The following is a 14,023-nucleotide window of genomic DNA, read 5'->3' on the forward strand; positions in this document are numbered from 1 at the left end:
GTGCATCAACAAAGTAGTGCCAAGCGTGCGCCTGTGTCATAAGTAAAGGGCTGGCTGGCTTGACCGTTAAGGGTGCTGTAACCCCCGAAAGTACACTCCAGTCCAAACCAAAAAAAAAATTATTTTCTGTGTTTGTGAATTGTGTGCGCAGTAGCCGCACGTGCATCAACAAAGTAGTGCCAAGCGTGCGCCTGTGTCATAAGTAAAGGGCCGGCTGGCTTGACCGTTAAGGGTGCTGTAACCCCCGAAAGTACACTCCAGTCCAAACCAAAAAAAAAATTATTTTCTGTGTTTGTGAATTGTGTGCGCAGTAGCCGCACGTGCATCAACAAAGTAGTGCCAAGCGTGCGCCTGTGTCATAAGTAAAGGGCCGGCTGGCTTGACCGTTAAGGGTGCTGTAACCCCCGAAAGTACACTCCAGTACAAACCAAAAAAAAAATTATTTTCTGTGTTTGTGAATTGTGTGCGCAGTAGCCGCACGTGCATCAACAAAGTAGTGCCAAGCGTGCGCCTGTGTCATAAGTAAAGGGCCGGCTGGCTTGACCGTTAAGGGTGCTGTAACCCCCGAAAGTACACTCCAGTCCAAACCAAAAAAAAAAATATTTTCTGTGTTTGTGAATTGTGTGCGCAGTAGCCGCACGTGCATCAACAAAGTAGTGCCAAGCGTGCGCCTGTGTCATAAGTAAAGGGCCGGCTGGCTTGACCGTTAAGGGTGCTGTAACCCCCGAAAGTACACTCCAGTCCAAACCAAAAAAAAAATTATTTTCTGTGTTTGTGAATTGTGTGCGCAGTAGCCGCACGTGCATCAACAAAGTAGTGCCAAGCGTGCGCCTGTGTCATAAGTAAAGGGCCGGGTGGCTTGACCGTTAAGGGTGCTGTAACCCCCGAAAGTACACTCCAGTCCAAACCAAAAAAAAAATTATTTTCTGTGTTTGTGAATTGTGTGCGCAGTAGCCGCACGTGCATCAACAAAGTAGTGCCAAGCGTGCGCGTGTGCCATAAGTAAAGGGCCGGCTGGCTTGACCGTTAAGGGTGCTGTAACCCCCGAAAGTACACTCCAGTCCAAACCAAAAAAAAAATTATTTTCTGTGTTTGTGAATTGTGTGCGCAGTAGCCGCACGTGCATCAACAAAGTAGTGCCAAGCGTGCGCCTGTGTCATAAGTAAAGGGCCGGCTGGCTTGACCGTTAAGGGTGCTGTAACCCCCGAAAGTACACTCCAGTCCAAACCTAAAAAAAAATTATTTTCTGTGTTTGTGAATTGTGTGCACAGTAGCCGCACGTGCATCAACAAAGTAGTGCCAAGCGTGCGCCTGTGTCATAAATAAAGGGCCGGCTGGCTTGACCGTTAAGGGTGCTATAACCCCTGAAAGTACACTCCAGTCCAAACCAAAAAAAAAATTATTTTCTGTGTTTGTGAATTGTGTGCGCAGTAGCCGCACGTGCATCAACAAAGTAGTGCCAAGCGTGCGCCTGTGTCATAAGTAAAGGGCCGGCTGGCTTGACCGTTAAGGGTGCTGTAACCCCCGAAAGTACACTCCAGTCCAAACCTAAAAAAAAATTATTTTCTGTGTTTGTGAATTGTGTGCGCAGTAGCCGCACGTGCATCAACAAAGTAGTGCCAAGCGTGCGCCTGTGTCATAAGTAAAGGGCCGGCTGGCTTGACCGTTAAAGGGTGCTGTAACCCCCGAAAGTACACTCCAGTCCAAACCAAAAAAAAAATTATTTTCTGTGTTTAGCCGCACGTATATATCAAATCGATATAACATAAATGGAGGACCAAACTTTCTCCGATAAAAATAAAATAGAGAAAGATCAAGAACCACTTCCTCCTAGTGCTGAAGCTGCTGCCACTAGTCATGACATAGACGATAACATGCCATCAACGTCGTCTGCCAAGGCCGATGCCCAATGTCATAGTAGAGGGCACATACAATCCCAAATGGCAAAGTTCAGGAAAATGACCTTGAAAAAGACATTTAAATCAGCTGAAGAGAAACGTAAACTTGCCAATATGCCATTTACGACACGGAGTGGCAAGGAACGGCTAAGGTCGATCCCTAGTATGTTCATGACTAGTGGTTCAGCTTCACATGACGATGGAAGCACTCCTCCCACTAAAAAAATCAAAAGAGTTAAGCTGGCAAAAGCACAGCGAAGAACTGTGCTTTCTAAGAAGATATCACAAATCCCCAAGGAGAGTCCAAGTGTGGTGGTGGTTGCGATGCCTGACCTTCCCAGCACTGGACGGGAAGAGGTGGCTCTTTCCACCATTTGCACGCCCCCTGCAAGTGCTGAAAGGAGCACCCACAGTCCACTTGCTGATATGCAAATTGAAGATGTCACTGTTGAAGTACAACAGGATGAGGATACTGGTGTAGCTGGCGCTGAGGAGGAAGTTGGCGAGGAGGATTCTGATGGTGATGTGGTTTGTTTAAATCAGGCTCCGGGGGAGACAGTTGTTGTCCGTGGGATGAAAAAGCCCATCACGGTCATGCCTGGGCAGAAGACCAAACATTCCACCTCTTTGGTCTGGCAATATTTCTATCCAAATCCGGACAACAACTGTCTTGCCATATGTACCATATGTAAAGGTGAAATAAGTAGGGGTAGGACGTCAACCACCTAGGAACATCCTCCCTTATACGGCACCTGCAGCGCGTTCATAAAAAGTTACTGTCAAGTTCAGAAACTTTGGCTCAGACCGTAAGCAGTCCAGGGACACCTAAATCCCGTTGTCCTGTTGTATCCAAGCGCCTGCAAACCACACCGTCAACTCCCTCCTCGTCAATTTCCTCCTTAGTCAGGATCGGAAGTAGTCCTGCAGGCCATATCACTGGCATGACTGACTCTCCTATCCGGGATTCCTCCGGAGGATCCTGCATTGCTACGCCTACTGCTGCCGCTGCTGCTGTTGCTGCTGCTGGGAGTCGTTCATCATCCCAGAGAGGAAGTAGGAACACCACTACTTTTACTAAACAATTGACCCTCCAACAGTCCTTAGCGAGGAGGATGAAGTACGACAGCAGTCATCCTGAAGCAAAACGTATAACTGAGGCCTTGACTGCTATGTTGGTGTTAGACGTGCGTCCGGTATCCGCCATTAGTGCAGTGGGATTTAGACAATTGATGGAGGTAGTGTGTCCCCGGTTCCAAATCCCGTCTAGATTCCACTTCACTAGGCAGGCGATACCGAGACTGTACAGAAACGTCAGAAAAAGTGTCCTCAGTGTCCTGAAAAATGCCGTTGTACACAATGTCCACTTAACCACGGACATGTGGACAAGTGGAACAGGGCAGACTAAGGACTATATGACTGTGACAGCCCACTGGGTAGATGTATCACCTTACGCAGCAACAGCAGCAGCGTCACCAGTAGCAGCATCTCAGAAACGCCAGCTCGTTACAAGGCAGGCTACGCTGTGTATCACCGGTTTCAGTAAGAGGCACACCGCCGACAACCTCTTAGAGAAACTGAGGGAAATCATCGCCCAGTGGCTTACCCCACTTAGACTCTCCTGGGGATTTGTGATATCTGACAACGCCACCAATATTGTGCGGGCATTACATCTGGGCAAATTCCAGCACGTCCCATGTTTTGCTCACACAATAAACTTGGTGGTGCAGAATTTTCTGAAAAGCGACAGGGGCGTGCAGGAGACGCTTTGGGTGGCCCGAAAAATTTCTGGCCACTTTCGCCATTCAGCGACTGCGTGCCGAAGACTGGAGCGCCAGCAAACACTCTTGAACCTGCCCCGCCATCACCTGAAGCAAGAGGTTGTGACACGGTGGAACTCAACCCTCTATATGCTTCAGAGGATGGAGGAGCAGCAAAAGGCCATACAAGCCTATACATCCACCTATGACATAGGCAAAGGAGGGGGTATGCACCTGACTCAAGCGCAGTGGAGAATGATTTCCGTGTTGTGCAAGGTTCTTCAGCCCTTCGAACTTGCCACACGTGAAGTCAGTTCAGACACTGCCAGCTTGAGTCAGGTCATTCCCCTCATCAGGCTTTTGCAGAAGCAGCTGGAGAAAGTGAAGGAGGAGCTAAGATGGAGCGATTCCGCTCGGCATGTGGGACTTGTGGATGAAGCCCTTCATTCGCTTTGCCAGGATTCCAGGGTGGTCAATCTGTTGAAATCAGACCACTACATTTTGGCCACCGTGCTCGATCCTAGGTTTAAAGCCTATGTGGTGTCTCTCTTTCCGGCCGACACAAGCCTGCAGAGGTGCAAAGACCTGCTGGTGAACACACTATCAGCTGAAGCGGAACGTGACACGTCAACGGCTCCTTCTTCATTTTCTCCCGCAACTGGGGCTGCCAGGAAAAAACTTAGGTATCCTAAGCAACCCGCTGGCGGTGATGCAGGGCAGGCAGGACCAAGTTTGGACATCTGGTCCGGACTGAAGGACCTGGCAACAATTTCTGACATGTCTACTGTCACTGCATATGATACTGTCACCATTGACAGAATGGTGGAGGATTACATCGGTGACAGCATCCAAGTAGGCATGTCAGACAGTCCATACCTGTACTGGCAGGAAAAAGAGGCAATTTGGAGGCCCCTGTACAAACTGGCTCTATTTTACCTGAGTTGCCCCCCCTCCAGTGTGTACTCCGAAAGAGTGTTTAGTGCAGCCGGGAACCTTGTCAGCGAAAGGCGTAGGAGGTTGCTTCCACAGAATGTGGAGAAGATGATGTTCATCAAAATGAATTATCAGCTCTTCCAGGGAGACCAGCCTCCAGAAGGTACAGAGGGACCTGTGGTGGTGGATTCAAGTGGGGACGAGTTAATACTTTGTGAGGATGAGGATGTACACACTGAAGAGGGTGAGGAATCGGTGGATGAGGAGGATGAGGATGACATCTTGCCTCCGTAGAGCCAGTTTGTGCAGGGACACATTAATTGCCAGCTTGTTTTGTGGGGGCCCAAACGAACCAATCATTTCAGCCACAGTTGTGTGGCAGACCCTGGCGCTGAAATGATTGATTTGTTAAAGTGTGCATGTCCTGTTTATACAACATAAGGGTGGGTGGGAGGGCCCAAGGACAATTCCATCTTGCACCTCTTTTTTTCTTTGCATTATGTACAGTTTGGGGCCTAGTTTTTCTAACTGCCATCCTCTCTGCCACTGCAGTGTCACTCCTAGATGGGTCACGTGTTTGTGCCGCCCACTCGTGTCGCTTAGCATAGTCATCCAGCTACCTCGGTGCAACCTTTTGGACATAAAAACACTATTGTGAGGTGTGAGGTGTTCAGAATAGACTGGAAATGAGTGGAAATTAAGGTTATTGAGGTTAATAATAGCATAGGAGCAGAAAAACCTACAAATTCTGTGATTTTAGCTGTTTTTATGCTTTTTTTCAAAAAAATACAGATCCAAAACACAAAACCCAGAACCCAAAACACAGAAGGGTGGTTTTGGCAAAACCAATCCAGATCCAAAACACGAAGAAAGATCCAGATCCAAAACCAAAACACAAAACACGAAAAGTGGCCGGTGCACACCCCTAGTTTGGAGCAGTGCAATAACATACAATAAAATAGAAATTGTAGTCAGGCTCCTAGGGAACTGGCAGATATGCATCATTCCAGGTAAGTATTTTTATTTGATCACATTGTGCTCCACCCAATACTAATTTTGTAGTTTGGAATGAAGTTGTTCATTAATGAGACTCTTGCACAGAAATAATTACACAGCCTATTTTAACCACTTGTACATTCTTCGTCCTTTAATGTTCCAAAGCACTAATACATTTGGAACTGGAAGTATTCCTTTTCCCAAAGATTTCTGTTCTCTGGGCCTGATTCAGATTTGGGAATAGATTAAGAAAGATGAAGTGACTACTGTGCAACTTGGTAAGACCATGTCGCAGTGCAGGTGAGGCAGATGTGCAGAGAGATATAGATTTGGGAGATTGTCCAAACTCAGATCTAAATTGCAGTGTAAAAATAAAGCTGTCCAGCATTTGTGGGTTACATGCAACAGCAACCAGTATTTACCTTACATGCAAAAATAATATACGTATTTGCACCCCTTGTATTGCAACATGGTTTGTCCAGGTTTTATCTTAACTTATCTTTATCTCTATTCCCAAATCTGAATCAGGCTCGCTATCTCCATACAAACAGTTAGTGGAGTGTCTATAACATTAGGGGGTTTGGTAATGGGATATGATTAGCATCTTATACATATAGGTCCTGATTACGTACAATAACAGTGGGGCAGTGTTATGCGTACACATTAGAGTGTACGTATATTAGCATTCTGTATGCAATCCATCCACATTCCGATTGCGGCCACATTCAGACCTACATGTAGCTCAGAATCAGGCCCTTAGCTTGGAACTTTTTTTTTTATAAATGGATCCTGATATTCATTACAATGACACTGTGCAATATTATATTAATCTTAAGAGAACGTTCACCATACTGTATTTTGAAACCTGTGTTCCATAAATCAGATTTCATATTATGATTCAATCAAACGTATAAAAATGTTACCCTTGTGAATGATATAGCTATCTCCTTTCTGGTTTATGTGAAAGTATGAAAAGCTGCTAGAATATTAATGGCAACAGCAAGAAAGCCAGTAAGCAAAATGGAGTAATATAGAAATTGTATTCATAACCCTCAGATGTACCTAAATGCCTGAATCTTGGGTCAGAACCTGTAAGGTCATAAGCATGTATATGCATGGCTGCATATATTATACAGGTTTAGGTAATCATGGGACTAGAGCAGTACTTACTATTATTATTATTATTATTAATAATAATAATAATAATAATAATAATAACAACAGTTACTTATATACAGCCACATAACTGGGCTTCAGAACAGGGTTGTCTTAACAGCAGTGTGGGCCCTGGGCAAAGCAATGCACTGGGGCCCCTACCCACCCATTCACGGGAAAAAAATGTAAATGGTCAATAAAATTAAACCCTCCTGCATGCCCATCAGACCTCCCACACATGCAGAGAGACTCTGTCTGACTGGTCTGAAGCCGGTGAATGAAGTGAAACTGGGACTGAGGTGAGTACTCGTCACCGGGGGGGATGGGGTGGGGGAGGCTAGATCAGAATACAGTGCACCGGCAGCTTGCTTATAAAAATATCACAAATTTACCAACTGGCCGCGGCTGCAGGGGGACGGATTGGCGGGCCCCTATAAACTTCGGAACCTTGGGCAACTGCCCAACAAGCCCAATGGAAGAGATGGCCCTGCTTCAGAATGCCATGTGTGCGGTCGCCCCAGTCCTGTGAGTGCATGTCGTCATAAGCACGCTTTGGCTGACACTGCAACACCAATACAGGCTGCGGCACCTTGCTGGCCAGATGCAAGGGCTGGGGGGCTGCAACGGTGCCGCCTTGTGTGGCAGGAGCGGTCGCACCACCCTCCCTATGGCCCTGCTTGTATAGTGCCAGCATATTCTGTTGCACTTTACTACTACTACTTATTAAGTTATTGAAAGTTCCAGGACACTTTAATAAATTGCAACAATAATTCTTCATATTTTAAAAAAAGTATTATATTTGTAATTGAAATTGAGCAATGTCTGGATAATATTGCTAAGACATGTTACTATGTTTCTCACTCTCTGTCCTGTTTCATGGCTGCTTTAGGTATGGTAGAAGATTACAAGCCTCCATTCTTTGATATGGTTCCACATGACCCAAGTTTTGAGGACATGAAGAAGGTTGTTTGCATTGACCAACAGAGACCACATATTCCTAACACTTGGCATTTACACAAAGTAAGTGAAACATTAATTAGCTGGTCCATAAATATTGGCACTATGGGGCTGGTGCAGAGTTGCACGCAAATCCGGTTTACGGACGATTCCTGCAAATTTAGCACTGCGCCTTCTCTGTAGCCAAGAATATGCAACAAAGTCGTATGTAACTCAGGAGCCTATTCATCGTAACTTAAAGTTCTACCTAATAACAGGAGGAATTCATCATTCCTCTTCTCCATAAGTATCTATCCCGAAAAGCTGTCATTTTTTGTGATGACAGCTTTTCAGGAAATAGATAGTTTTCCCTGTCTACACTAACTTACTGCAGCTGTAATCAGTGCTGCACATGCGCTGTTACATTCGTAAAACCAGCGCATGCGCAGCACTACCTATAGCTGCGTTGATTTTGTGCCCCCATCCCTTCCTCCCGCCCGCTCACCTCCCCCCCCATCCCCGCACTTACCTGCCCGCTGCAGCGCCTCCGGCTCTGGTGGCTGTTCAGACATGTGTTCTCCCAGCAGACCACAGTACAGTTTAGGAAGAAAATAATTTTTTTTTTTTCTTCTAAACTTTATTGTGTTCTGCTGGGAGAACACAGTGTCCGAGCAGCCACTGAGCCAGAGGACGGACCAGGGCTCCGGAGGAAGACGCCGGGGGACCTCACCAGCTGGACGCAGGTAAGAATCACCTGCTATTCGCCACCTCACAGTGGCTGATAGTAACGCCATCAAATTCTGAAAATACATAATTTTTTGAATTTGATGAATACCATAATTTCCATATTCCCATACTAATGTATGGGGAGTGTGGAAATTAACACAGGGGGACTCAACCAGGAGATATCCGTGATATCTCCTGTGTTAAAATACTTCATGAATACTAAAATAACGGTATTTAAGGAAAATGTCCTTAAAAACTTTATTTTAGTGTTGATGAATAGGCCCCTCAGTCACATCTCCACTTAAGGAATTGGGTTGTTACGGTGAGGCGGAATGATTTTTGAGTAGGGATTAATTAATGATGAGAGCATGATAACAAGTTGCACAAATACAGATGTGGCCTAATAAGACAGTTGAGGACAAATTTATGTGTATACATTATTACACAATTATAATCCACAGATTACATCATTATGTAGAGAACCAAATGGAGAGTAGTCTGGTCACTAGAGTTTACATTTTAGAGGAGATACGAGCACATAAAAAATGGGGAGGAGAGGGGAGGAGAGTTTGGGACTGCAGAGGCTGCACAGTTATGGTGGAATGCTTGAATAAAGAGGTGAGTTTGCCTGGGAGGATGAGTGCAGTTCGGATTCAGCGTGGTTCAGAGTAGCACAGAACAAATCTTGAAGGCAGCAATGGGAAACTGAATATGCAGCAGACATTGGCAGAGTAAAAAGGGTGAAGTATGTGAAATTGAGGCTGGAGAAGGAAGGAGATGGGTGATTGGGGCCTTGTAGAGTGAAGTTTTTTATTATATGTTACTAGGATGTCCTCCTTATTGTATGATGATCACTAGGCTGTTCTCTGTATTGTATAACGATCACTAAGATGCACACTGTATTGTAATGCAATCAAAAGAATGCTCACTGCATTGTGTGGTGGTCATAACAATGCTCTCTGTATTGTATATTAGTCATTGAGATGTTCTCTGTATTTTATGACGGTAATTAGGATACTTTCTGCAATGTACAGAGATAACTTGGTTGGTCTATATTGTATGGGAGTCACAATAATGCTATCTGTATTGTACTGTGATAACTAAAATGTTCACAAGATATGCCTCTGTATTGTATATGTAGATCATTATGATGTTCTCTGTATTGTATAACAGTCACTAAGATGCTCTGTTTATTGTATGGCAGTCAGAAGGTTTCTCTGTATAGTATTAAAGTCACAAAAATGGTCTCTGTATTGTATATAAAAGTTACTATGATGTTCTTTGTATTGTATAGCAGTTACTGAGATGTTCAGCGCATTGTACGATGGGTTAAAATATTGCTGTCTGTATACCAGTAACTAGAATGCTCCCTCTATTGTGTGGCAGACACTTGGATGCTGTTTGTATTGTATAGCTGTCACAAGAATACTCTCTTCTGATCACAAGATTGCTCTATTTTTGTATGCAGGACCAAGAATGCTTAATGAATTGCATGGCAAACCCAAAGATGTTCTGTGTACTATATGATGGTCATGAGATTTCTGTTTTTATGGTGGTCCTAAGAATACACTCTGCATTTTATGGTAGTCACTAGAATACTCTCTGTATTATAAGAATGCTATCTGTATTGTATTGTGGTCTCAAGAATGCTTTCTGTATTGTATATTGATGTCTGGAACGCTCTTTCTATTGTATGCCAGAAATTAGGATGCCCTCTGTGTTTTAATGTAGTCTCTGAAATACTAGTTGTATTGTATATTGGTCTCTTGAATGCTCTTTGAGATGCTCCCAGGAATGCCTGCCATTCTCGTGACTCTATCTACCATTGAGTGTTTGTTTGCTTTGTCTGCCTCCAATATGGTTAGACATAATGATGTGCTAACCAGTGTACTTTTTTGTTGGTCACACCTATAGTTGATTTGCTTAACTACTTAAGGGGCATACACACAGTCAGATTTGTCAGATGAACGATTTGAATGATCTGAGCGATCTGAATGATTTGATGAATAATATGACCAACGATTTGAATGATTTGAACTACGAACGATTTTTGACTGCATTAAATTGAATGGAATCGTCCAAATCTGACTGCAAACACATCACATGTCAGATATCGTTATCTGACAAGCGGGAAAGCACATCGTTCATCTGACAAACATGTCAGATATGTCAGATTTTCCTTCAGATATGAACGATTGAACGATTTTTAAAATCGTTATCGTTCAGATCTGAAGAAAAATCTGACCGTGTGTATGCACCATTACAGTATGTAAGGCCACTGCTCAAATTTTTTCCAGGGCCACTTTTTAGATCCTAAACTGCCCCTGATGGTCAGTGCCTTATTAGCATATCTAGATGTTCTGTCTGCAAAGTATACCACACTACTAACATTTATTTTAAAATGTGTTCTGTAAATATGCTCCAAAACTATAAATTTTTTTTATTCTATTTCTATTAACATGTTATTTTAAAGTAGAACAAATAAATGTGAACTAATTACAAGGTGTGACTACACATGTTAAGTAGCATTGCCATATGATAATCAGACTATATAGAATAGATACTAGTGTTCACTCTAGGTCCGGCGGCAGGCAGGGCACCGGACCTAGAGTTAGGGCACTTCCCTAAAAAGGGGCGTGGTCACTGAAAAGGGGGCGTGTCTTTAGGATGCGTCCCTTTTCGTCACTCTTGGGGGGGTGCACTTATGGACATGCTGGACAGTCCCCAAACGCCACGGTCACTGTGAAAGGATGCCGGGCACATGCGTCCAGCATCCATTCACAGGCGGTGACCACCGCTCTGCTATTTTCCCCACATGCGGGACACTGCGGCCCGCAGGTGGAGGACAGAACCCGCAGGCTGTTTCAGCAGGGCACCGCGCTGGAGGGCAGGGTGCTTTCTGCCCTTCAGCAATACGGTGCGGCGCCCTGCTGAAACAGCCTAGCGGGAACGCTAGATACATTAGAACACCAATAGGTTTGGAAATGAATCCAGTTAGGCCATAATATTTTCATATTGACTAAACTCTATTTACCAAAAATTCAGCATCCATTGCTCCTGTGTTCTATGCTAGGCCACATTCCTGTTGATGGCAAACACATAGTATTGCTAATCAGTCAGCAAGTTACTGAATGAGACCTCATAAAAAGGAGGCATACTTTTATACAAGCACACTCTTGCCCATGAAAGTATTAAGCTTTCTTGGGAGTCCAAGAGAATTCCCAAGAAATCTCTGAGCCTCCTGGACAGTCCAGTGAAGATGGCATATTGGCAAATATTTAGCTGTATTATCACTAATCATCTTATAGTATTATCTACCACATACTGTAGGCAGCTGGAGCTGAGGGAATGGAGACATATAAAAGTACTACTTCAATGCATGCCTCTTGTAGAGGCAACGTGAACAAAGCAATGCAATGTGAACATGCTGGCAGCTCCCAGGAGAGAAACAATTGGCTGCTGTAGCTGTCAGAGACACAGTATGACCAGGCAAAGTTGAAGTTCATAGGTTGGAGATGGTAGAATCGAGATGGACAAAGCTGAAGTCGTTAAACAAAACAAGACTTTGAAGCACCTGCAGTGAAAGTAAATTCCAATTTGCTCCTTGCTTGTACAAAGATTGGTTAGTTATGATCTTATAAAGGCTGCATAAAGGTGAGTTCTCTTAGTCCTAATTGATTTGACCTTTGGCAAGTGATCATTGTAGTAAGTTAAAAATAATGTGCAGTTGTCAGTATTAATGGCATAATGCTCAAATTTTGCAGCTGTCACTCGCTTCTCAGTCGCTTCTCAGTCCAAATGTAGTATCTCTTCTTATGTGGTGCTATGTAGCCCCTCATGATAAGCAGATCTACCTTGATCCTCTAGCCCAGTGTTTCCCAAAATCATTCCTCAGGGAGCACTAACAGTGCATGTTTTCCAGGTCTACTCACAGAATCACAAGTAAAATAATTAGCTCCACCTGTGGATCTTTTAAAATGTGTCAGCGAGTAATGATTACACCTGTGCACCAACTAGGAAGAATGGAAATCATGCACTGTTAGTGCTCCCCGAGCAATGAGTTTGGGAAACACTGCTCTAGCCAAAGGGCCGACAGAGTGATAGCCAGTACGTAGTGCCCCACCGTTTAGTTGTGACCCCTCCTGTTCAGGATATTTCGGGGAGGTGGGAGCCTCAGGGCCACATTCCCTAGCTATAATCTCCAACCCTTCATTCTAAGGGGCCAGGAACATAACTACTTAGGTGCAAGGAGTGCCATTGCTATTAGGCCTGGATGACTATGGTGCCCAATCCCCTGCACCCAGCTCATGAAGCCAAAAGCTGCTGGGAGAGAGACTGTGACACTCCTCCCAGCAATCCATGAAGTGAGATCCCCAATACCAGGGCATGTCCAGCACTGGAGCCACCACGCTGCTGCCAGTCACAACACAGCCAGCCAGGAACAGAGAAAAAGAGATGCCTCCATAGTCCACACCGTATGCAGCACTACGGGGCCAACTCTGATCTGATATACACAGGACAGCTGGCAGAATTTAAGTGCAGTGCACCATTGATGCAGAAATTCTATTTTCTCAGTTTAAAGATGGTGTAGTGAGAAACAAAGTGTAGAACCCAGCTCCAGGTATAGAGGAAGCGGTGCCTCAGTCGATGACCAGGATATCTCAGACTCAGTAAATTGTCTCTCAAAGTGGTGTGTTTCTTAGCTGGCCCAGCACTCCAGGGTTGAAGTCTATGGAGCAGTTCATGTTGCTTATCCATTGTCAGAAAAAGATAGGGAGCGGCCAGGAGCAGCAACCTGTCCCTCCAGGAGAAAACTGAATGTGGATTTGGAACACAATCCTTTGAAAATCTGGTTGTTGCGTCTGCCATTCTCATAATTTAAAGGCAAATGACCATTCTAACAAATGTGAATGGGATGCCTATTATTGTGAATTATACAGCACAAAAGGTACTATACTATATATGTCTCTTTTGTATGCTATGATGAGAAAACTTTGAAGCTACAGTATCTTGGAAAAAGCAAAAGGCCAGAATTGTCATCCAACAAAAATCTCATTCTAAAGGAAGACAAAATATTACATCTTTGAATGTAAGTGGGATACTTAACTTCTTTTGATATAGTATAATAAGTTTAATATACATTATATTTATTTGTGAATTCAAATAATATTAAAGTTAATTCATATCCGAAAATACATGAACAAATTACAGCATCTTTTGTGAACTGATCATTTGATTTATGCATTTATTTAGTTATCTAAAGTGTACGTGGCCTAGGGGCAGATGTCCTAAGCCTTGGAGAGTGGTAAAGTGGAGATAGATAAAGTATTAACCAATGAACTCCTAACTGTCACTTTACAAACACAGCCTGTAACGTGACAGTTAGAAGATTGTTGGTTGGTACTTTATCTCTCTCCACTTTATCACACTGCAAGGCTTAGTACAGTTCCTCTATAATATGAACTAGAAGCAGGGTTGCCTACCTTTAATATTCTCTTCCCGGGAGAAGCCCGGGTAAGAGAAGCAGCAGGGGGCCGACGGGGGCGGGGCTTGATGATTTGCGTCATTAAGCCCCGCCCCTCGCGGTAAAATTGCCGCGATTGGGCACAATTTACATAGGGG

General features: G+C 44.2%; 1 protein-coding gene across 4 annotated transcripts in view; it reads left to right on the forward strand.

Annotated features, from left to right (window-relative positions):
* ACVRL1 (activin A receptor like type 1) overlaps positions 1-14,023 on the forward strand; it is a 182,821-nt gene that overhangs the window by 136,209 nt on the left and 32,589 nt on the right. For all 4 annotated transcript variants that reach the window (XM_088445812.1, XM_088445745.1, XM_088445959.1 and 1 more), the window contains one exon: positions 7,629-7,759. In XM_088445812.1, coding sequence (XP_088301938.1) covers positions 7,629-7,759 — 131 coding nt within the window. The remainder of the gene's footprint in view (positions 1-7,628; positions 7,760-14,023) is intronic.

This window comes from Taudactylus pleione, unplaced genomic scaffold (genome assembly GCF_031769625.1).
Source record: "Taudactylus pleione unplaced genomic scaffold, aTauple2 ptg000005l, whole genome shotgun sequence".
NCBI classification, from domain to species: Eukaryota; Metazoa; Chordata; class Amphibia; order Anura; family Myobatrachidae; genus Taudactylus; species Taudactylus pleione.